We start from the raw sequence: 26,508 nt of genomic DNA on the forward strand, positions 1-26,508 counted from the left end.
GCTTTCATATCAATCCTCAGCCCTATTACTCTGGTTCCCACCCACTGACAAATTAGTTTAAATGCTCCCCAAGAGCTCTAGCAAACCTATCAAAATGGATATTAGTCCCCTTGAGATCAGGTGCAACCCATCTCTTTTGTACAGGTCATACCTTCCCTAGAAGAGATCCCAATGATCTAGAGATGAGAAGCCCTGACCCTGCACCAATTCCCCAGCCACTCATTCACCTATACCACCTTCCTAATCCTGCCCTGACTAACTTGTGGTACTGGGAGTAATCCCAGCATTCATCTGCCAAATCATCTTGTTCTTAGCCTCACTGACATGTGGCACAGGCAGCAATCCAGAGATTACTTCCCTGGATGTCCCACTTTTCAGCTTTCTACCCATCTCCCTAAATTCTCTCTTCAGGCCCTCCTCCCTTTTCCTACCCATGTCATTGGTGCAGACATAACAGCTCACCTGCTCCCCCTCTAGAATGCTATCAGCTCAATCCGAGACGTCCCTGACCCTGGCACCTAGGAGGCTTTTTCATGCCCACAGAATCTCATGTTAACTCCTCTAACTATGGAATCCCTTATCACTAAAGAAATCCTTTTCTTTCCCCTTCCCTTCTGAGTCACAACACCAAAATCAATGCCAGAGACCCGGCTGCTGTGGATGAATCCTCTCCCCCCACCCCTCCCCCACTAGGTCAACCTTCTCAATAGTATTCAAAGCAGTACAATTATTGATGAGAATTCTGCACTGGCTGCCCATTTCCTTTCCATTCCCTGACAGTCACCTGGGTACCTATCTCCTGCAACTTAGGGGTGACTACCTCCCTGTAGCTCCCATAGATCACCTCATTATTCCATAAGGCCATCGAGCTGCAGCTCCAGTTAGAAACATAGAAAACCTACAGGACAATACAGGCCCTTCGGCCCACAAAGCTGTGCCGAACATGTCCTTACCTTAGAAGTTACCTAGGGTTATCCACAGCCCTCTATTTCTCTCAGCTCCATGTACCTACCTAGGAGTCTCTTAAAAGGAGTCTTGTTTTCGCCTCTGCCACCGTTCCCGGCAGCCTATTCCACTCTCTGCATAAAAGCTTACCCCTGACATCTCCTCTGTACCTACTTCCAAGCACCTTAATTAAAACACTTCAAGTAGGGTCTGACCAGGGCCCTGTATAGCTGCAACTCAGCTCCTAAACTCAATACTAAGATTGAAGGCCAATGCACCTTATGCCTTCTTAACCACAGAGTCAACTTGTGCAGCAGCTTTGAGTGTCCTATGTAACACCAAGATCCCTCTGATCCTCTACACCGAGAAGAGTCTTACCATTAATACTATATTCTGCCATTACATTTGACCTACCAAAGTGAACCACCTCACATTTACCTTTGTTGAACTCCATCTGCCACTCCTTAGCCCAGTTTTGCATCTCATCAATGTCCCGCTGTAACCTCTGACAGCCTCCACACTATCCACAATACCCCGAACTTGTATGTCATCAGCAAATTTACTAACCCATTCCCTCACTTCCTCATCCAGTTCATTTATAAAAATCACAAAGAGAATGGGTTCCAGATCAGATCCCTGAGGCACACCACTGGTCACCGACCTCCATGCAGAATATGACCCGTCTACAAATGCCTTCTGTGGGCAAGCCAATTCTGGATCCACAAAGCAATGTCACCTTGGATCCCATGCCTCCTTACTTTCTCAATAAGCCTTGCATGGGGTACCTTATCAAAAGCCTTGCTGAAATCCATATACACTACATCTACTGCTCTACCTTCATCAATGAGTTTAGTCACATCCTCAAAAAATTCAATCAGGCTCGTAAGGCACGCCCTGCCTTTGACCAAGCCATGCTGATGCTCATAAATCCTGCCTCTCAGAATCTTCTCCACCAACTTGCCAACCACTGAAGTAAGACTCACTGGTATATATCTCTGAGGAGCTGCAGCCTAGTGCCCCTGGTGCATATCTGGTTATCCAGGAGGCTGGAGGTCTCCCAGAATTCCCACATTTCATAAAGGACACAACACAACCCCTGGAGCCATTCTCACTCTACTAACTCTGCACTAACAGACAAAGAATGAGGAAACAACTTACCTTGCCAAAGCCTGCTCTGCCAAAGCCTCCCCACTCTAACACTGGTCCATAGACAATGGCCACTCTGCTGGTCCCTTCCTTATTTATATTCCTTGCTAATGAATCGTGATATGATTGGCTACAAAAACAAGCCAAAAGTCCGTGAAGTCTATTTTTTAAAATCATTCGCCTCTATCCGTTTGTCGGCAATATGATCCATTTAACCATTTGAACACTACAGTTAAAATAGTCAGTCTTTCATTTTACGTAGTAACAATGGGGTAGTTATTAGATAAAATGAAAGGTCCAAAAATATGAGCCACCTATGCACTAGTTAGCACAATGTTAAAAGCGCTATTGTGCACATTTGATGCAAATTTCAAAATACAAAATCGCCAAGATTACCATTATCTAATTAAGGTCAAGTGAATTTGTTTGCAGATAAAAAAAGATGTGTTTAATTGGTCACCTATGAATTGAGCAATTTAAATAAACATTACTAAATTTCAACAATTTTACATAAGATTCCTTTTGCAAAAAAGGCCCACGTACCAAACCTTTGAAAACGCTAAATGGAAATATTAGGATGTAATAAGAATGTATTTCTTGTTACACAATATTCCCAGAAAACATTGATTTTACAAGGAAATTAGAAGACAAAGAGGAAAAATTCTCTAAATCAATTACAAGATGAGTTCCAGAAGTATATACATTATCAAGATAGAATCTCGAAATAGATGTGTTTTGAATTGACTTACACTGCATAACTACTGCAACCTGTCCAAGTGGAATAAAACTTAAAAAGAACTAAAAATGAATCCACATTGCTATCCTTCTCAACAATAAAGTATCTTCTAAGAGGAGGAAAATATCTTACTAATTAAAATGGATGCATTAATATTGGAAAAACAATTTCTCCATGTAGACACTGAGTATTAACAACACTGCAGTGTCATGCTATTAAAAATATTCAAATATGGCTTCAAATGTATACCACTAAAGGTGGGTGAAGATATAATACATACAAAATAGATAAATTTATAACAAGATTGGCCAATTACTATTCAGCAAGAAGCATAGGTCTTCAAAAAAGTAAAACCACGAACAAAGTTGACTTTGTTATGTGCCACTCTTCCATAGTTATGTTCATGCCCTCATGGGTCTTAAAAATGGATTATGCAAGACTCAGAACTTTAAAAAATTTCAATTTTGTTTTATAGTATTCTTTTAATTTAACTGGGCCTTTTGGCAGACTGTTTTATGTACTTTGTCTGCAATGAGAGGTCATGTACAATGCTAATTTATGTCTGCTGAGGAGTCAGCCAGGTAGGTCAATCATAAAGGACAAGCTTCGATACATTGGAGAATCAACATGAAAACAGATTAGTTTAGATGTTATCTTCTGTAAAGAGGTGCAATTAATTAATGAGGAGGAAGAACTGTGGCAACACTGTTAGAGCTGCTAGCTACACCTCTAGTGAACTAGATTCAATCCCGACATTGGTATTTTCTGTGTGGAGCTTGCCTGGCTTTTCCTCCAGGGATTTTAGTTCTCTCCTTCACTACAAGCTTCCCCTCATGTAGGTGTTTTATAGAAACTGCTTGGGGGTTGGGGGTGAAACTATGAAGTTCAGATCATCCATGATCTTATTTAAAAGTGGAACATGCCCAAAAGGACAGAAGACTACTTTTGCTTGTACTTCATATAGCTCAACCAATGGTATTTCATTATATTTCCCACTGCATGATATTATTTCCCTTTTTCTCATCTGCTCTTCTTTTGACCAACCTGAAGTGGGGGGGGGAGGGAGGGATTTCTAATGCTACCTAAGCTGGATAGGGCTCTCAGCTCAAAGGCAAAGTGACATTTCTCAATAAGGTGAAAATGTAAACATTAAAATACTAAAATGTTGTCATAGTCCACTCTATTACTCCCATCAGCAATAAGATCTAATAGGTTTACCAGCATAGAATACTCATTGCAGAAATGCACATTAGCATACTACAAGACTTATGATTAAACCCCAGAATGACTAAAAACCTCAAAATATTACTGCACAGGAAGGTGTATGGAGGATATGATCCATGAAAAAATATTTGGCGTTGGCCTTTCTCAATCTTACAGTGTATCACCATGACAACAAATGTAAAAGGGCAAATACACGTGAAATAACTGGCAGTTAGGTACCCCAAGCAATTACATCAAACAGTAATAAATACAAAGTAAGTTATTCTCAATGCTAAAGCATAAAAAAATTAAATTAAAAGAACAAAATATTTGGTCTTTTAAACAGTCCAAGATCAATTTTCCACACTGCTGCACAATGACTAATTGCGATACAAAATTAACCTAAGAGAAGAAAACATTAAAAAGCATCTTCACCGCCTCACAACTTCTCAATACCTTCCACTGATCAATCAAGATACAAAATTAAAATGAGACTAAACAACAAATGCAAACATCCCTTTGGAAACCAAAATGTTAATCTTCCAATACTAGAAGATTTTTTGCTGCCATACTTTCCAACAAAATTGCCCACACCACAAAGCATTTCATCCTCAATGGTTTTTAAAAACCATCAAGGCACATTTTTGTTGATATTGCATTCACAAATTATCAACATAGAGGATGAATGAAAACAAATTTGCAGAGTAGTATACAGTTTTGATCCTATTTAAGTAGTGAAAACAGATGAAGAGTTGGCCTTACATGGGAAAAGTTGGAGATGCTGGCTTTATTCTCAATGGAGTATTAAAAAATTACAAGATTCCAGAGCCAGAAGGCATAGTTTCATAATAAATGATCAGCCATTTAAGACTGAGATGTAAGAGGAATTCTCTCAGAAGATTACAAACCTTTGGATTTCTTTTACTCTCAACAGCTATGTAGGATGAGTCACTGAATATCTTCAAAGCTGAGAGAGGCAAATATTACAATATAATGAGAACTAAATGTAGGAAGGAAAGTAAAGGACAAGAGCAAATCAGCCATGATCTTACTGAATGGCAGAGCAGGCTTGTCTACTCCTATTTCTTATAAATACCAGCAGTAAATATGATTTGTTGTTCTCCCCTACTGGGTATATTCAGATTTTCTTTTCAACAGCACAAAGTAAAACTTGTAGTTGCCTTGACAGCTACTTAATGCAAAAAAAAAATCAAATTGTCAAATTACACAGATCAATTTTGAAAATATGAAAGGAGATTTAACTCCAGTGGTTCAACCAAGCTGCTGGAAAGACACATTCTTGCCATAAATTTAGCATTTACAAATTCCCAGCAGAATTTCAAGGATAGATTTGCTCAAAAATCCAAGGAGACTCATGTTTCCTTCCATATACATATTTTGACTTTCAGCTCCTCAGTTGCTGCCAGCTCACAAAACAGTATCATTCCTCTGACTAACTTTGCCTTGCAACTTATTCTCCCCACACTCCCATCAATTTTACCACTCACCTTCACTACACAAAGACCCATTACCCAACCAGCAAGTTTAGTGAGATGCATGTAGAAAATGGAGTAACCCACTTGGTCATAGGGTTAATGTGCAAACTCTACACACACAGCTCCAGGGTCAGGATTAAACCCAAGCTTCTGGAGCTGTGCCGCAATAGCTCTACTTGAGGATAAACTGAGCAAGCTAGGGCTTTTCACTTTGGAGAAAAGCATGAAAGGTGACTTGATAGACATGTACGATAAGAGGCATAGATAGAGTTGACAGTCAGAGACTTTGGCTACGAGAGGACATATCTTTAAGGTGTTTGTAGGAAAGTTTGGAGGGTGTGGTATGTCAAAGGTGTGGTAGAAAGTGAAACATGCTTCCAGGGGTAGTGTAGAGGCAGAGGCATGGATAAAAGAAAACTAGAGGGCTATGTGGAAGCAGAAAGGTTAGATTGAGCTTGGAATAGGTTACACGATTGCACAACATGACCCAATGGGCCAACACCGTTCTATGTTCAATGAGGTTCTAATGTCCCCTTCATATTTCTGATTTTTAAATAATACTCAAACAAAATTCGAAGTACAGCTGGGTAACTGCTTACAACACTTCACACTGCCTCCCCAAAAAAAAAAGGTTCACAGAACACAACCAGAAAATATCACAATGCATTCTGAAACTTAGCATTAAAATAAGGCCATTTTTCAGCTACAAGGTACATAACTTCAAAGGTCCGTCAAAAATAATACCACCGAGAAACTAACAATAGAACAGGTGAATACACCTTCAGTATATTAGGAGGATACACAAAACAACTATTACAGAAATTTAAAGTCAGAAACCCATTATTGCGCCAATATAACTATTAATAATCATTCTACAACAATAAGAATTTCTAATTTCAGAAGAGATTCCCCATTTCAGGTCCAAAGTTCCTACCAAATCTTTACAATAATACTTTTGTTTGTTTGCACCTTATTTCAACTAGGAACCAAGGTTAGGGCAATATGGGAAATCCAACATCTAATCCAAACTCAAAAATGCAAAGAATTTCACTTTGTCAAAACCATAAAATTCAAATGGATCATTGCAATTTACTTTCAATATATTTTCACATTTATGCCCAATTCCTTGAAAGTTTCACAACACTTACCGGCGTAAATTCAAAGTTTTTCTCATTTGCTAAGTTTAGAATGTACTCCAATCGAAATTGGTTCTCAGGATTGGCTAAAGGGACTGGTGGAACCAATGTATTCATTGCACCCACTATCGTCTGCAAAAATAAGAACAAATTTGGTCAAGCAAATTATCCCATTTCCTCCTTCATCACTCCCCACCACCCACCTTTGCATTGTGTTTCCTAAAGCATATCACATCCCAAGCTGCTCTCACACTTCATGAATGGCATTCCACAATAAGCAAAATATTCACAAGCTGGAACAAATATCTGATTCTGAAAAAGTATCAAAAGCAATTCTCAATGCCACTTCAATTGGCCAATGAAGTGCAACATAATGGTAACCTAATCCTAGTGACTGGGGCTCAATCCTGACCTCCTTCATAAGGAAAAGGTGGAGAGGTTTGTTGCTGCTAATGCTGTACTAATTAGATGTGCAGATCCTTGGGAAGAGCAGTTCTTCAATTAACACTTATATTTAAGAGTTATTGGACTAGAGATCAATCAGACCACAATTAAACCTGAAAATTAAAGTACTACTTCAATAGGGGTATACAAAGGTCGACAAATAGTTCTAAATTGGTTAACACAAGTTAGGAAACTTAGATTTTGAATGGTCTGTGAAGTCCAAAACTCCAGTCAGAGTTGTATTTGAAAAAAATTAACAGACTGATCATCTTCAAACCATTACCATGGAGATCAAATCAATTGCTAAGAGCCTGCGACAGAGACTGAAGTGGCTTTGACTTTCTCAATACAGTGGATTCTGGTTAATTATGACACATCAGGACCAGCACATTTTGGCCCAATTAAGCAGCCCAATTGATCCCAATTAGCAAAAGTTTCACGGAAACAGTTAAAAAGCTATAAAAAGACAAACTAAGTAACAAATTACATTTTTAAATGAAATACAGAAATCAGAACAATACTACAATACTACTGCAGTACTTTCTAATAATTAATGGAGGAATTCATCCAGTGTACACTACAACACACACAAAATGCTATAAGAACTCAGCAGGCCAGGCAGCATCTATGGGGGGAAAAAAACTTCCAATAGATACTGCCTGGTCTGCTGAGTTCCTCCAGCATTTTGCGTGCGTTGCTTGGATTTTCAACATCTGCAGGTTTTCTCTTGTTTGTGATCAGTCTACACTGCCATGTTCTTTTGAATGACTGCAAATGAACAGTGCCAACACCTAGTGCAAATAATGGACCGCCTTTATGCAATGTTTTCAATGACTGCATCCTCCAAATCTTTATTTTTATTAACATTCAAGATGATTGTTGATACCTTCAAATTCTTCATAGTTTCTAAATTGCTGAAGTAGTGAAAATGTTTCACTTTCACTCTTAGATCTTTCTGGCATTTCCAAGCATGAATGCTTGAAACCGCAGTGAGCAAAACAGTTCTGATTAGTCTTGCTGCTTATTTCTTGCCACTATCACTGACAAAAAAATCACTTTTTGAACACAAACACACACAACTGACCATTTAAATCAGGGGTGTCAAACTCATTTTAGGTCACGGGCCGGATTGAGCAAAATGCAGCTTCATGCGGGCCGGATCAGTCGGACGCGTGCGAACGCAGCTTTCGTTGCCTCCGTTTTTTCAGCCTGCTCTCATGTGTCTCAGTCTCTGCTATAACTACAAAGTGTTTCACTTTACAAATTCCGTTTCTTATGAAGAAAACTGCCGAGCAAGACTGCCGAATAAACACTAAAAACCCTGAAAACCTGGTACCTGAATAAACTCAGCATTAGCCATATCATACGCCATAGGCGCTTCGATTACTGGGGCCAGCTTTAATAGTAATTAGATATTATCTCGCGGGCCAAAGATAATTCCACCGCGGGCCGGATTTGGCCCGCGGGCCTTGAGTTTGACATATATGATTTAAATACTGTCTGCTCGAAGCACAGTGTAGCGGCTAACAGGTACGCCAGTGCATGCAACTAACGCTAGTTAGAAACTGTTCAGCAACAGACTCCCACCCCACCTATTTTGTAAATTAGTTTTTTGTTCTTTAAGAGTGGTCCCAAGTAAGTGGCTGCCCCAATTAACCAGAATCTACTGCATTTAGTTGGGGGAAATTTCTTCCCTTCCAGTACTGGACATTTAACAGTTTGACAATTTTGTGACAATGATAGGGTTGATAGAGGTAAGGGCAAGATAAAGTTAGCAGGGTGACATCAGCTCACATGTTTAAAGCAAGGCCAGGTTTTCATATGTTGCCAAAGGGCGGCAAAGAAATACAACATAGAAGCAGGGAGGATGATGGCAATGAACTGAACCATGAGGGGCATCAGATTTAATATATGGACAACCAATCCATTTAAACAATTCAAATACAGACATGCACACACATCCCTAGTAAGGGACTGCAGGATAGTGGTATGGTTATTGCAAATTCTACATATAGACAAGTGGGAGAATGGCAGGAAGAGATAATCACCTACAAGTCAGAATTACATTGTATACTATACATTTTATTCAGCTTTTAACCAGTAATATCAAGTGTAAAGCATGCACAAATAAGGAAGGCAAAGATAAGGGTTTACCTCTATAGCTTCTTTAATATTATTTTTAATATCTTGAATTTTCCGTTTTTTCTCACTAAAAAAATATAGAATTTTAATAAAATTGCATAATATTGCAGTAACAGGTACAATTGGCATTTAAATTCTTCTAACTGAAAACCAAAAACATCTAACAGTTTGTACTTTACATTGACATTAAATGTAGTAGAAATCAACATTAAGTTCAAGAAAAGAGTAGATTCAAACAATCGTTTAACACATTAATCCCAATGCTGCATAAAATTGAGTTTAATTCAGTACCCAAATGGATTGTACAACATAAATATTTAAAATTAAACTGCTGGGAGAAGCGATCAGGGCATGTGGGACACTGTTAAAGCAGACAACTCTCTCCTGGGATGAAAACACAAGTTCAAGCTAACCATCTGCTGGAACTGACACAGTGGCTACTAATTTCAGATCAAGCCTCTTATATTAATTGAATATTACATGAAAGTCCACATAGCAATTAACTTTGAGTGCAACACTTGCTTTCATAGAAGATGCACATGAATTTTCTCCACAAAAACCACTAGAAGCTACAAGGATTTCTCACTTCATGAAACAATAAAAGCAAACCACACTGGTCCAGATTCTAACAAAATAACAAATCAACTAAATATAGTAAGTAGCAAGTTGAAACTGGAAAGAGGTGATTCGCAACAGATCTGATGTGATATATAACAGGCAAAATTAATGCAAATGTTCCAACGCTTCTGGAAAACGTTAAAGAACCAAAGCTCATCTTCCCTTTGCCCTTCTAATCTAATAAACACTATATTGTTGGTTGCCTCCTGTGTAAGCTACTGGACCACTTACAATGCATCGGATAGGTTTTTGCAGCAGCCACGATTGTATTAAGTTTTCAATTTTAAATCTAGTAGCTACAAGTGAGCAAACACTTCACCTGCAGCTGTACACACATATACAAATCTCTACCAAATAAAACGCAAGGCTCCAATTGGGCAACACAGCTTGCAAGCAATAGACTTCCAATGCCATCTTTTAGAAATGAACTAGCATGAAAACTGCCTCTACAATAAAACAGAAGAGCTTCAGCAATTATATTTTTTAAAAAAACAGCAGTCAATAAAAGTGTGGAGAGGGCAATATAATGTTTATGTCAAAAAGTAGAAGGAAAAAGAACTGCTATGTTGGCAGCCATGTTGCAGAAAAGGGGGACTGTGGAAGGAGGAAGAGAGTTGCAGTAACAGAGAAACCAGAACAGAGAAAAAAATATGAATGCAAGCACACATTAAAAGCACCCCACCCCTCTGCCAAGTTTAGCCATGCCGGGAGGAGAAAGAAACTGTACTGGCTTCAGAGAAAGATGAAAAACAATATTGTCACTTACTCGGCATGAAATCCATTGACGTGTAAAATTCGCATCTGTTTGACGATGGTGCTTTTACCAGATTCACCAGCTCCTGCATTTAAAGAAATGCAATTGTGAAAAATAAACATCTTTTTAACTCGAAACCATGGCGAATGCGCCAGTGGCTCCCCTTCCAACAACTTTTGCAAAAACCTAAACACACGCAAAATACATTTTGATTAATTCCCCACCATTCCTCGATACAAACGCAAAAATAGGCTCTGAAAACAGAGGCCTCTTTTTCCTTCCAACCCAATATAATTTATGTATTTAATACGAATACGTACTCCCTCGTTTCATCATTTTAAATAGATTGAAAAACAGGTTTTTAAAATATCTATGCCTTGTCAACAAGCTTAACATTTCTGGTCGACTGCAGCCTCTCTCGTACATAGATGTCATGTTCACTGTTAGTTCATCGACCCATTTTATTCATTTATTTAAGACTTTAAAAAACACATTGAGCAGCAAGTGGCCTCCATGTTCAGCATGTCATCCACAGCCCTCTCAGCTTGTCGGTTCCCCATTCAACAAAAGCCACTCTTAAATGTCACCAATCACGCAGTTAGTTAATTTGCTACTCGTAGAGGGAGAGTGAAAGGGGACATGAAGGACTGAGTGTCAGGAACTTAGGAAAAGTCTCTTTCAACCACGACGGCAAGCGAGCCTCCATGTTGTGTTATTTTACCCCAAACACCCACCCCCCGAGGCCCCATAATTGAATCAAGCACCGGCTGAATTAAAACCGGTCGCCAACTCCTGGCTACTCGGCCCACTGGCTATTCCCCTAGTAAATTAGGGAGAGGGAAAGAATAACGAGGATTAATATAATTTAGTTCACACGGTAGGCCTTTGCTTTACGTCTTCCTCCTGAAGCGATCTCTCACCCCCCCCCCCCCCATACACTATCATCACCGATGCGGCTTCTAGATGTTTCCAGGTGCCGGGGCTCGGCTCCCTACCCTCCAGCCCCACCGGTCAGATCACATACCTAGCAGCAGCAAGCGATGCGTGGCCCGGTAGATCTGCTTGTCCTTCTGCAGTTGCTTCTCGATCTTCTTGTTGGCTTCGCGTTGCGCCTTCTCCTCGTTCCTCTGGTCCTCGGTCTTGCTGTTCCCCAAGCAGCCCATGGTCATCAGCGAGATGAGCGGCCAGAAGCAACCGCCGGACTCCCGCGGTACAGCCACCCTTCAAGCACCGGCAACACACGCAAGCGAGCGATCGGGCGGACGAGCGACGCCGGCCCCCTCCCCCTTTCCTAGCGCCAGGCCCCGACCGACCGTCAGCGCCGGGCCTTCACTCCAGCAGCCCCCGAGGGAGGCGTGGGCGGCTGCGTGGATGTGGGAGAGCGGGGAGAGCAGCAAGCGCCGGGCTCTCCACCTCCACCCAGCCAGCCACTCTCCTGTCGCCCAGACACCAGCAGCGAGCGCTGGGCCTGCGAGCCCTGGGTCCGCCCAAATAATAAAATGGAGGGCAAGCGAGAGAAAGGAAAAAGAACGGGGCAAATTAAATGTCAATTAAGTAATAATCCCGTTCGGCCTCCGCTGGGCCCGCCGCTGATTTCTACTCCACTGGCCTGGCCCCGCCCCAGGCGGCTTTCGCCTCGCCGACTGTGCGCGGTTCTCGGGTGGGTGGCCTGGCTGCTCTAGTGCCGGTCAGTCGATCAATCGGGCATAGAGCAGGCCAGTTCCCTCAGACACCGACTATCCTCTTCGGCCTCCCCTTCTTTCCAAATTATATATCTTTCTCCTCTTCTGTTCGTTCCTCCTTCTCCCAGGAAATTAAAGCACAAACAATATTGCGAAGGTAACAAATTGAGCCGAGGTAAGGCGGTGGCTTCAGTCTTTCTAATTCCTCCTGCTCGCTCTTTTCCTCCGGCTGATATGCTCCCTCAGTGCCACGGTGTAAATTTCCTCTTGCTCGATTTCTCACTTATTCTCCTCCCTTGGGTAGATTAGAGATTTTTTTTTCCTTCTTTTCCCTCCCGTGGGATAAAGTCTGTTTTCCTTCAGGGTAAACCGGATTTCCTTTCGGTTTGAATTCCCCGTGTGCGAAGGTCCAGCGTTTAACTCCCCACCGGTGGCGTTTCTTCTCCCTTTTCTCCCTGGTGAATTGTTTTTCTTCCCTCCCCCTCTCTTCCCCGAATAAATCTTCCCTCTTTGCTATAAACACGAGCTCAGATCTTCTGGATAGTAAAAATAAGTGTCTGTCTCTTCTATTTATCCCCACGTATGTAAATCACTGGGTTGTTGAATATTTCTATATATAAGATTTTTTATACCGAGCAGCCCTTCCTGCTGCTGGGTATGTGGAGAAGCAGAGAGAGTCATACACACACAAACGGGTGGGGCAAACACCAAGCTCACTCTATGCTCACATGATAACAGCGTCACCACACTATAAACCAAGGCGCCCTCTTCAAACATTGCAACCAAGGCAGCAGCGCACCACTCTATAAACCGAGGGAGATTCAAAACATGGGATAACTTTTTTTTTGCGCTACTTTCGCAGTGGTTTTGTATTTCATTCAAAACTATTCATTCTGATTAGCCAAGCAGTTTTTTTCCCGCATGCTTCGAAGCTGAAGTTTGCAAGGTTACTCCAAAGACTAGCGTGACCTGACTATCAGAACTTGGAACAGGAGAAAGCAACAAAAGCAAAGGAGCGGGCATACAACAGACCAAAAATTAGTGGGAAGTTAGAAGATTGTGAAACTTTTAAAACCAATAGAAGTTAACTTTAAAAAACCATACGGGGAGAAAAGATTAAATATAGAGGTAAGCTAGCCAATAACATCAAAAATGAAACCAAAAGTTTTTTCAGATATACAAAGAGTAAAAGAGAGGTGAGAATAGATATTGGACCTCTGGAAAATAATGCTGGAGAGATAGTGTTGGGAGGGGGGAATAAGGAAAAGGTAGATGAACTGAATGTATTTTGCACAGTCTTCACTGGAAAACACCAGCAGTGTGCCAGAAGTATGAGAGTGTCAGGAGGCAGAAGTGAGTGCAGTTGCTATTACTAAGGAGATGGTGCTTGGGAAACTGAAAGGTCTGAATATAGATAAGTCACTGGACTTGATAGACTACACCCTAGGGCTTTAATAATAATCTTTCAAGAATCAATGAATTCTGGTATGGTTCTAGGGGACTAGAAATTGCAAATGTCACTCCATTCCTCAAGAAGGTAAGGAAGCAGAAGAAAGGAAATTACAGGCCAGTTAGCATGACCTCAGTGGTTGGGAAGGTGTAAGTAAGAGTGGATTGTTAAGGATATGGTTTTAGGGTGCTTGGAGGCACAGGGACAAAAAAAGGCTGTAGTCAGCATGGTTTCCTTAAGGAAACATCTTGCCTGACACATCTGTTGGAATTCTTTGAAGAAATAACAAGCAGGATAGACAAAGGAGAATCAGTGAATGTTGTTTACTTGAAATTTCAGAAGGCTTTTGATATAGTGCACACATGAGGCTGCTAAACAAGAAAAGAAGCCATGGTATTCCAGGAAGAATACTAGCATGGATAGAGTGTTGGCTGATTAGCAGGAGGCAAAGAGTGGGAATAGAGAGATCCTTTTAGGAAAGGCTGCCAGTGACTACTGGTGTCGGTGTTGGACCATTTCTTTTTACGTTGTATGTCAGTTTCCCAAGAACCCTCTGTCTAGTTATGGTAACTTCACACACTTCATGTCCCCGACACCTGGAACTTCCACCACACTGCTAGTGTCTTCCACAGTGAAGACTGATGCAAAATACTTATTCAGTTCATCTGCCATTTCGTTGACCCAATTACTACCTCTCCAGCAATATTTTCCATCAGTCCGATATCCACTCTCACCTCTCTTCTACACTTCATATATCTGAAGAAACTTTTGTTATCCTTTTTAATATTATTGGCTAGCTTACTTTCATATTCCATCTTTCCCTTAATTACTTTTTAGTTGCCTTCTATTGGTTTTTAAAAGCGTTCCAATCCTCCAAGTTCCCACTAATTTTTGCCACTAATTATGCCTTCTGTTTTGGCTTTGACTTCTCTTGTTAACCACAATAGAAGTTTAAAGTCAGAAGTATGATTTTAGGATAATGACTCTCAGCGATCCTCTAGAAGGCATTCACGCAAAACTTCCAATGAGGAGAAAGTATAACTCTGAACTCCTCAGGAAATAGGGCTGGAGCATTATAAAGTGTAAGATCCATTTCATCCTATTCCATTTCTCATGCAAGAAAATTCTAGCCATCTTTAAAATCCAGAGTATCAACCTGGAAAGGTATTCACTCTATGAATGAACACTATACGAAATGGTTCGCCAAACCACAAGTAAAATTAAGAAATGAAATGTTCTATAAAACATTGGTTTCTTTTAGTTCTTTCATGCTACAGAAATACTTTTCTGAGAGGAATAGTGCAATTTTTAAAAAAGAATTATATTCCCAGCTATTTACATTTTCTAAGTCGTGCAGAAGATATCATTCCAAAACCCTCTGGATGACTTTCCATTTGACTTTTCTTTATTTCCAAGCTTTCAAAGGCTATTAGAACACAAGAGCCATCACAGCTCAGACAAATTTGTCCTCACCCAAAACTACGTATAATTATTAATTTTGGTTTAACCCATCATCAGAAACTCAAAAGGAGGAGTTCTGTTATAGCATCTAGAAACAACTGCTTGGTTGTACACATTGAGATTATCTTCCTGGGGAAATCACACATGTTTAAAAGGTACAACACTATGGGAGGAGATTACCAGGTAGATTGATGAATAGTTGGATTTGCTCAAAGCCTCTTTGAAGAAGTGTAACATCCCTATTGATACCAGAGAATCTCTACACAATGAAGGCTGAAAGCAAAGAAGAGGCATTTAAGTCTTGAGAACAAGAAGCACAGAAGGCCCTGGGTAAAGAGAGAACAGGCTGAGTACAGCATCTCACACACTATACACGAGAGCCCATGGGCCTCCACCTGTTTCATCAGTCAACAAGTCAATGGTTCCTACGTTGGCTCATTAGAGCATAGAAACCTAGAGTAGATGTAATCCTCAAACCTAAGGGACCACCCAAGAAGAAGAAAAAAGATTCACGACTGTTTAATGTCATTTCCAGTACACAAGTGTAAAGGAAAATGAAATAATTGTGTAAAGAATAGCTTTATTAAATCCTGTATCATCCAACAAGTTTAGGGGATAAAGGGAACATGGCCATTAGGTGTGAATCTCAAGAATGATAAGTTATTTTGTGTCATTTTGCTGATGGTCTCACATAGACAGCAGTTTATCCTTAGCTTTCATTATTTCTAAAATATGGCTGCATTTTTGCATTAGTATCCATCGGACATGATGCAAAAATGTCCGATTAAACAACGTAGCCTTTTGACAATCACAGATCAATGAAACCAGCCCTGAAAGGGTACAATTAAACTTTGTCTAAAAACTGCATGTAGAATGCTGTTGAAGTCCTTTTTAGAAATTATAAGTTCTTTTACTTCTTGTTTCTTTTATTTATCTCTTAATATCTGATTTACCTCTAATCTATTCTCCTTGATTGTTACTATTTTCTCAATCCTTAAGTATTGAGGATGTACTCTGTTTGGTTAAGGATATAGTCTGCTGGCCGTGTCTTTGATTAACTCCAAAGAGACCTATTGCCCTCACTACATTGTTATCAGCTCACAGATTTGGAATGTGCTAGGATGCCAAAAAAATTCTAATGTGTACCCAATGAGTTACTCTTGACCAGTGAGATTTGCTCCCTTTCATTTTGGTTCAATAAAATGCTTTGCCAATTAATCCACAGAAAACCTCGGGAATTACATGACCACGTGCAAATTATTACTTTCATTTAATTGTTAGTTTTTCAGCTGCATTGCATCAAACAAGTTTGATCAGATTCCTGGCCAATATTGTATTTCAAGGGCTCTTAGACTGATCAACCTGCAGTCGTCTCAAGACAATAAAACTATTTGTTTTAAAGATATAATTTGTCAAACAACCATAAACAGTATATCTCAACAATACGCTTTAATATGTATATACTATAAAGAAAATATGTCCTGGGATCTGTATTCCTGTACATTTACATGTGATACAAGGTTTGAGAAAACTTAATCTCTGAGAGATCTGTAGTAGAAATATCACGCTAGATATTTAAAGATATTCAAAATAGAAAAGGCAACACATACCCAAAATTGATATTGTCAAATCCTGCAGTGATGGAAACTTAATGTTTAATATTCACATGAATATTAATACTTTAATGGATCTGAAGAACCAACTGGTTTGATTAAATAAGATATTTCCTGTTAACTATAAAACACTTCCCCAGAGAAATCTGTGGGGCTTAGAACAGCAATCACAAATTGGAATATCAATTTTCCTTTTGAAACATTTGGCTCAGTTATTAGGTAGTAAGCCCAGAGATCTGTATTATATCATCTTGAAAACAATGTTACAGTAGCTAAATATTTACTGAAAAGTAAATTAGAGGTATCATATAACTCAACCAGTAATAAAAAATACTGGTTTAAACTGTGAAAACAGTTTTTTGATCAACTGTGCAGTTTTCACAAATGTGGCTGGGGGCAAATGGCTTTCAGAAATTTGTATTTCATACACTCCACGGTACTGTTGCCAGGGAATGTAGTGGAAATAGATGCCTCAATAATGCTTAGGATGCGTTTTTAATGCATATGAACAGGCTTGAAATTGATGGACATAGACAATGTGCAGTTTAAATGAGCATCATGGTTGGCAAAGGCAACATAGGCCAAAAGGCCAGACCCTGACCTGTACTGTTCTGTTTTATATTCTGTGTTGTATTTGTACCCCTGAAGAATGGATTATAACAGGTTGCACTGAAATATAGGAAGAGAACAAGTCAAGAGTTTGCATGGTATTCAATTGTAAACGTCATATGGCAACTAATTTAAAAGGTCTATAGAAACATTTCAGCCACACTTTGTAGTTATATATCATTAATCTGAGTAAAATAAATGATTTAAACTTTTGTTTCATTTCATCCTTTGGAACTCCAGATCAATTATCAGAATGACATTACCCACCAATAGAACAAATCTCACGACAGAGGGACACAAGTAATTCATTCATGTAATTGACACATTGCATGTGGTAAAACAGATCCTCACATTATAAACTGAAATAATAAGCAAAGGTGAAATAAAGAATAATAAAGGTGCACATAGTGGAGAGGTTGTGGAGGCAGATGTCAGTAAGTCCTCAGAGAAAGTTAGGAATCAAAAGGTTGAGCTTGGTTCGACTTGTGTTCTGAGCTGCATATATTTCAATGCAGGAAGTACCATAGGAAAGGCAGCTAATAGTGCTGAAGATGAGACAGCTGGTTTACAACGGAGGCAAACTGTAGTAAGGAGTGGTTGTTGATAGAGCAAAATTGCAGTCAACAGGATGAGTGCAACATAAGGCAGACTGAAGGTGTCGTATGTAAATGCACGCAGTATACAGAATAAGGTAGATGAACTTGCAGCACAGTTGCAGATTAGCAGGTATGATGTTGTAGGCATCACTGAATCATGGCTGAAAGATTGTTGAATGTCCAAGGATACATTTTGTATCAAAAGGATAAGCAGGAAGGTAGAGGGGAACGGCATTGGTCTGTTGGTTAAAAAATGAAATCAAATTATTAGAAAGAGATGACATAGGGTCAGAATGTGTTGAATCATTGTGGATAGAGCTAAGGAACTGCAAGGGTAAAAAAGACCCTGATGGGAATTGTATACAGACCCCCAAACAGTAGTAAGGATCTGGCCTACAAATTACAATGGGAGATAGAAAATGCTTACCAAAAGGGCAATTTTACAACAGTCATGGGGGAACTTCAATATGCAGGTAGATTGGAAAAATCAGGTTGGTGCTGGATTCCAGGAGGGGGAATTTCTAGAGTGTCCACAAAATGGCTATTTAGAGCACCTTGTGGTTGAGCACACTAAAGGGTCAGCTATTCTGGATTGGGTGTTGTGCAATGAACCAGAATTGAGTAGAAAGTTTAAGGTAAAAGAACCCTTAGGGGCAAGTGATCATATGATCGAATTCACCCTGAAATCCTAAAATTTGAGAAGGAGAAGCTAAAGTCAGATGTATCAGTATTACAGGAGTAAAGGGAATTACAGAGGCATAATAGAAGGGTTGGCCAGAATTGATTGGAAAATAATACTGGCAGCGATGACAGCAGAGCAGCAATGGTTGGAATTTCTGGAAGCAATTCGGAGGTCACAGGATATATACATCCCAAAGAGGAAGATATATTCTGAAGGAAAGATGACATAACCGTAGCTAACAAGAGAAGTCAAAGCTAACGTAAAAGCTAAAGAGAGGTCATATAATAGAGCAAAAATTACTGAGAAGTTAGAGGATTGTGAAGCTTTAAAAACCAAAATAACTCAACTCAAAAAAGTCATTAAGGTAAAGATGGAATGTGAAAGAAAGCTAGCCAATAATATTAAAGAGGATACCAAAAGTTTCCTCAGATACATAAAGTGTAAAAGGGAGGTAAGAGTGGATATCGGACCACTGGAAAACGATGCTGGAGAGGTAGTAATGGGCAACAACAAAATGGAGTATGAACTAAATAAGTATTTTCCATCAGTCTTCACTGTGGAAGACACTAGTTGTATGGTGAAAGTTCCAGGTGTCAGGAAGCATGAAGAGTGTGTGAAGTTACGATAACTGGAGAGAAGGTTCTTGGGAAGCTGAAAGGTCTGAAGGTAGGTAAGTCACCTGGACCAGATGGTGTACACCCCAGAGTTCTGAAAAAGGTGGATGAAGAGATTGTAGAGGTATTAGTAATGATCTTTCAAGAATCATTGGATTCTGGAATGGTCCGGAAGACTGGAAAATTGCAAATGTGACTCCACTCTACAAAAAGGGGGAGGGGCAGAAGAAAATAAACTACAGGCCAGTTAGACAGACATCAATGGTTGGGAAGATGTTGGAGTGGATTATTAAGTATGAGGTCTCAGGGTACTTGGAGGCACATGATAAAATAGGCCATAGTCTGCATGATTTCCTCAAGCAAAAATCTTGCCTGACAAATCTGTTGGAATTCTTTGAAGAAATAACAAGCAGGATAGTCAAAGGAGAATTTGTTGATATTATGTACTTGGAATTTCAGAAGGCCTTTGACAAGGTCCCACACGAGGCTGCTTAACAAGTTACAAGCCAATGGTAAGATTCTATGTGGTAAGATTCTAGCTTGGATAAAGCAGTGGCTGATTGGCAGGAAGCAAAGAGTGGGAATAAAGGGAACTTTTACGGGCTGGCTGCCAATGACTAGTGGTGTTCCACAGGGGTCTGTGTTACACTGATTCTTTTTATGTTTATGTCAATAATTTGGATGATGGAATTGATGGCTTTGTTGCAAAGTTTACAGATGATATGAAGAAAGGTGAAGGGGAAGGTCATTTTGAAGAAGTAGAGAGGCTACAGAAGGACTTAGACAAATTAGGAGAATGGGCAAAGAAATTGCAGATGGAATGCAATGTTGGAAAATCTATGATCATGCACTTTGGTAGAAGAAATGAAAGGGTTGACTATTTTCTTAATAGAGAGAAAACAGAAAAAAAATGAGCTGCAAAGAGACTTGGGAGTCTTCATGCAGGATTCTCTAAAGGTTAATCTGCAGGTTGAGTCTGTGGTAAGGAAAGCAAATATAATGTTAGCATTCATTTCAAGAGGACAATCTAAAAGCGCGGATGTATTGTTGAATCTTTATAAAGCACTGGTTTGGGCCCCTTATCTTAGAAAGAATGTGCTGAAACTGGAGAGGGTTCAAAAGAGGTTCACAAAAACGATTCCAGGATTGAATGGCTCGGGGCCTGTATTCACTAGAGTTCAGAAGAATGAGGGGTGACCTCATTGAAACCTACTGAATGGTGAAAGGCCTTGATAGAGTGGATGTGGTGAGGATATTTCCTATGGTGGGAGAGTCTAGGACCAGAACACACAGCCTCAGAATAGAAGGGTGTCCTTTTAGAATGAAGATGAGGAAGAATTTCTTTAGCCAGAGAGTGGTGGATCTGTGGAATTCTTTGCCACAGGCAACTGTGGAAGCCAAGTCTTTATGTATATTTAAGGCAGAGGTTGATAGATTCCTGATTGGTCAAGGCATGATGGGATACGGGAAGAGGGCAGGAAACTGGGGCTGAGAGGAAAACCGGATCAGCCATGATGAAATGACAGAGCAGACTCAATGGGCCAAATGGCCTTAATCTGCTCCTATCTCTTATTATTTTATGGTCTCATTCATTTAACTATATTTGAGAATTTAATTAAAAATATATTTTGGGGAAAAAGTTCAGCAAACCAGTTGATGCAGTTTGAGTGATGTCAATAATATAAATAAGAACATAGAATCATTCATGATTTTGTCAATATAAAATATTATGAGACAGATACAGGCTATCAGTATTTATACTGTACACAGCCTCCATCTTCTTCAGTGTCACTGTACCAGTAAAATCTTGCTTAACTGTATAATATTCTACAATGTACAATGCTTAATTGTATAATTCTCCAGCTTTCTTCTGAGTAAATCTATGCAACTGCCTCAACCAATTCACATGGAATGGAGTTTAATGTTCTCGGTGACTGTCCAATCCAATTTATTAGTGACTCTAAAATTTAACTTTTTTCTCACTTGTATGAGCAGACAGCTTTTCATGCCTTATGAAATTTATAAGTAATTTTAAAGACCTATTAAGACACTGCAAAATCTTGATTTCTCATAACACCCCAGACTTCCCTGATAGCACTGGAATCATCTTTCTCGGTCTTTATTTGCTCCCTTTCATTCTGTAGTATCTTCATTCTTTTACATGGAAAGTAAGTTGACTTTGCTACCAAGTCATCTATTACTATTCTCAACAGCATGCTGTTGAGACACTATTTGAGCAGTTGTACTCAGTAAGGGGTCAGGTCTACCACAGTGATGTTATCTAGGCAGTCCCAGCATTTTGACCCAATGATGATGAAAGATCCAAGTCAAGTTGGTGTACCTTGACACTGGAACTTACAAATGTTGGTCCTCCTATGCACCTGCTTCTTTTGTCCTCTCTACTCCCCCCTACCCACACTATGATGCAAGACATTGGAGCATTTGCATTCTATTTCATAGCTTTTAACTCCAGCAGGTATTTAGCTTCAATGGTTCACAATTCTCAACATAACTTATCAACACGTACAAACAATCTGGATGAACTCAGCAGGTCCAGCAGCATCAGTTGAAACGAGCAGTCAACGTTTCGGGCCGAGACCCTTCATCAGGACTGAAGAAGGGTCTCGGCCCGAAACGTTGACTACTCATTTCAACGGATGTTGCCCGACCTGCTGAGTTCATCCAGATTGTTTGTACGTGTTGATTTGATCACAGCATCTGCAGTGTACTTTGTGTTTACTCAACATAACTTATTTTTGTTGTGCAATTATTTTATGCAGAACCACATAAATCAATGACAATTGTATTTTAAACACATGTCAAAACCAAGCTGCCGAGTTAGTTATTTGCTTGGTGTTTAGGAGTCCTGTTACCTACAAATCTTGGTACAGAACCCTCTTATGTATCACTGGAAAGAATAATAATTATAAAGAGAGCAAAACAAAAATGTAATCTTCCACAACAGCGTAACTCAAACTATGAGAATGCCATACATAAAAGACCACTACATTCATTAAACCCATTTCTCCATGCTCCACACTTCCCAATTAAGCTATCTTCTTGATAAAGATAACTACACTAAAAAAAACACCAAACACCAAATTCTGAAAATCTCAAAGACATAAGGGAGAAACAACTTACAATTTTAACCCTAATATTCAAACTTACTTTAAGTGACTCTAGTAGATCCATTGACAAGTAACTTATTGTTACTCTTTGCTGATAGGAGATGCACTACTTATTTGTTGCCCTTCATTTATGTACAGTCTTATTCCTAAGCACTTTTTTATTGACCCTTTTTTTCCTGAAATGCTTGAAGAATTTAAGGCAGATTTCTAAAGTCCTGGAGGGAATTTATTAAGGTGGAATTATGAAATAAGACATCTTTTATCAAAGAAATGGTTGAACTATGATTTATATTCATCAAGGAAGACAGAATTACAACTTATTTAAATAAAAATTATATTAGTTCTCGAAGTATCTACATTAATATTAGTCAACATGAAACTGTATAACTAACATACAATAGTACCCATTAGATTGTGATCTTACAAATTTAAATAAAAATCTGTTGACAATAGCGTGTCAGCCACTCAATTGGATGTGAGAGTGAGCTCACACCAAATAGTCAATTATACAGCTAACAATATATATCTATTCAGTCTACTTAAATATTGAAGGAAAGAAAACTTTTATAAGGAACAACCAGCAACTACTCCAAGGATAAGCATGATACTTTCACTACAAATACAAAATGTAGAGAACAGTTCCATATCAATTATGTTTCAATTTAATCTCATCGCTAAAAGGCTTGTGGTCACCAGGCTTGCTAACATTCCCTTAATAATACATTTTAGTATTTTGCATGACAACTTACTGTATGTCAAGATAATTGGTTCTCAGTTCACTGTATTCTCCCTGTCTCCTTTTCTAAATAGTGGGGGGGAAAAAAAGCAAGAGATTCTGGAGATGCAGGAAATCCAAAGCAACATACACAAAATGCTGGAGGAACTCAGCAGGTCAGGGAGTATCTGTGGAAAGGAAAAGACAGCCTAACATTTTGCTCTCAGTCCTAATCAAGGGCCTTGACCCAAAATAGCGATTGTTTATTTGTTTCCATAGATGCTGCCTGACCTGCTGAATTGTGTGTGTGTGTGTGTGTGTCTGTTGGTGGGCTTGCATCTGCTTGCATTCAGTCTGTGGGAACCTTCCTAGAATCTCTGGAATTTTGGAAGAAGAAAATAACGTGCATCAGCATCCCTGCCTCTTTTAAACCTTGTGTTACAGGTTAAAGTCCTAGGACTTTATCAACATTTAGTTTCATTAATTCCACACATATTAACTTCTGTTAGCTTCCACTTTACCCCCTATCAATGAAATATACAGAAAGATGCCAGAAAAAGGCCAGAAATATTATGAAGGATCCCACACACCCTGCTCATGGACTGTTTGTCACACTCTCATCAGGGAGAAGGCTATAGAGCATCAATGCCAGGGTTACCTAACTCAAATACAGTTACTTTCCCCAAGTAGTAAGGCTGATCTAAACCTCCACTATCCCCCCACCACCAATACTTTATCATTCCCTGTCAGAATCATACTGTATATATGTATCACTCTATAGATGTAAAATTAGTCTATGTATATAAGCAGTCTTAAGTATTTATTTTAATGTGTTCTTTTTCTTATTGTCCTTTTTTGTGCTGCATGAGAACTGGAGTAACAATTATTTTGTTCTCCTTTACACTTGTGTACTGGAAATGACATTAAACAATCTTGAGTTTACTCTAGACATTTTCTCCGCCACTGCTGGGGGGGGGGGGCGTGGGGGTGTGGAGGGGGAACGTTGTATCCTCTCCCAAGAAGACAGACAAAAAATATTTGCTTAATTTCTCTGCATTTCCTTATTCTCTATTGTAATTTATCCTGTCTCAATCTGTAATGGAGCCACATTATCTGTTACTAATTGTTTTAAAAGTCTGTATGAGCTTATGCAGTCTCTTTTATATTCTTCACTAGATTACTTTGATATTCTTCTTTCCCTTCCTTTGCTGAATTCTAAAATGTTCCCAGTTTTCAAGCTTACCGTTTTTAGAGTCGGAGGGATGCAGTGCAGAGACACATCCATGCTGACCAAGTTGCCCCTTCGAGTTAGTCACATTTGTTTGTTCTTGGCCCATATCCCTCTGAATCTTTACTATCCACTAATCACTTTTATACAACATTATAAACCGCTTCTTTCAACTTAACGTGATCTTTAACTTCTCTTGTTAATCACTATTTTTCTGTTGAGCTTTTGTATTAATAATATTTATCTATTACTTGTGACATAGGTATTCAATTCTTTGTCTACTAAGAAACCTCTTAACGTACATTCTCGACCCACCTTAGCCAACCACGCCTCATGCCTTGTTTGTTTAGATTTCAGAGCTTGTGCTAGCAGCTGGGAATAGGCTGGGTAGCTTCTTCAACCAGCAGAGTAATGATGTGTGATAAATTTTCTGTGATTCAATGTAAAAGCTGAACTAAATGACTTTGAATCTTCATATAAAATTCCACCATTATTTCTACTTAGTATTTGCCGAGTTATCCTGATGCCCTTTATGTACTTATTAAACATACTTATAAGTACTTTATATAGCATCCATTTGTTTTCCTAAATTATCTTTCAATTTCATCGCTACACTTTCTTTACAATTTTTGCAACATTAATCTCTCAGTTTCTATGCATCGTCTCATCCAAAGGTCTCTACGTTTGGCAGTCCCACCCTTGTTCTTTATTGTAACATCTTTACCCTGAACTCTGAGTATTGATTTCTCCAAATGCTCTGTCACTGATCCAGCTTCAAGCCGTTGTTTAGAACCCACTTTTGTTCAATCATTTCTTGGTCTGGTAAAATGGCCTTTCCCAGTTTAGAACCTCAATTCCTTTTTCATCTTTTTCCTTTTGCCTTACTAGGTTAAACACATCTAAACTATGGTATGACCATGGTAATGCTCTCCTAATGATACTCTCTACAACTAAATCCAGAATTATTCCCCACTCTCCTTGTTGAGTTTACTATGTATTGGCTAAAACAAATAAGTCATTCTCAACTTATTTTTACAGATCTGTGCCCTCTACATAATTTCACACTATTGTTGTTTATAGGATAATTAAAATTCTCTGCTATTGCTGTTTTTCCCCTTTCTACCTACATTTAAGCATAAATCCTTAATATAAACAATTGTTGTGCAGGTTGGGACTTTTCTCATTGGAGTGTAGGAGAATATGGAGTGATCTTATAGAGATATGTAGAATTATAAGGAGCATAGATATGGTTGATGTGCTGAGTCTTTTTCCAAGGGATAGGAAAACAAGAACTGGAGGGAATAGGTCTAAAGTGAGAAGGGAGTGATTTAATAGAAACATTTCCAGCCAGAGAGTTGTCAATATATGAAACGAACTGCCGGAGGAAGTGTTGAGGCAAGCACATTAACAACATTTAAAAGGCAATAGGACAGCTGTATGGATATGAAAGATCTTAGAGGGACTGCATGGACTAAATGCAGGCAAGTGGGACTAGTTTAAGTTAGGCTTAAGGGATCTGTTTCCATGGCCCTAATAGAAAGCAAGGAACTGAGGAGTGAGATGCGTGAAACATATCATGCAAACAGCCATTGAGTTGAGTTTACTACGGTGATTTGCAGATACAATGAACATCTTTCTTGCAGTAACATCATAGGCACATTGCACGTAGATTCACCGACCACCACTTGCTTCTTGCCACTATTGTTTTGGCACTTGTCAGAAATTCTGCACATTATAACTCACTCTTAGTATCTGCCTCGAACTACCTGGAGTTCTGTAGTACATTCTCAGTAGTGTAATGCCCTGCATTGGTCGTTTAAATATTTCACGGCTCAGTTTCCTGCCCATTACTTGCTGTTTTGATTTGTCCACATTTTCAGATCTATTTTTGATAATTTCACATATAAGTGATCATTTGAGACAAGCAGTTTTGCCCTCTGGACTTGCAAATTGTGAGATAAGAGAAAAATGGCCACGTGCAATAATAGGAAAACAGCTTTCATTTAGAGAATTGCCTTTCACAAGCTAAAATGTCCCAAGGAAGGAAGATCACAGGAAAAATATCAACAAAATTTGACATGGAACCAAATAAGATGTAAGGACGGGTGAC

General features: G+C 39.2%; 1 protein-coding gene across 2 annotated transcripts in view; it reads right to left on the reverse strand.

Moving 5' to 3' along the window:
• The window catches only part of gnas (GNAS complex locus), a 314,392-nt gene that overhangs the window by 165,567 nt on the left and 122,317 nt on the right, over positions 1-26,508 (reverse strand). The window contains exons 1-4 of one of the 2 annotated variants that reach the window (XM_073061497.1): positions 11,645-12,990; positions 10,633-10,705; positions 9,261-9,315; positions 6,675-6,794 (exon numbers count right to left, since the gene is read on the reverse strand). In XM_073061497.1, the coding sequence (XP_072917598.1) occupies positions 6,675-6,794; positions 9,261-9,315; positions 10,633-10,705; positions 11,645-11,789 (393 nt within the window). In that variant the 5' untranslated portion in view covers positions 11,790-12,990. Of the gene's footprint in view, positions 1-6,674; positions 6,795-9,260; positions 9,316-10,632; positions 10,706-11,644; positions 12,991-26,508 lie in introns of those variants that run through there. The other variant, XM_073061496.1, reaches the window with a different exon arrangement.

This window comes from Hemitrygon akajei, chromosome 11, assembly GCF_048418815.1.
Source record: "Hemitrygon akajei chromosome 11, sHemAka1.3, whole genome shotgun sequence".
Classification (NCBI taxonomy): domain Eukaryota; kingdom Metazoa; phylum Chordata; class Chondrichthyes; order Myliobatiformes; family Dasyatidae; genus Hemitrygon; species Hemitrygon akajei.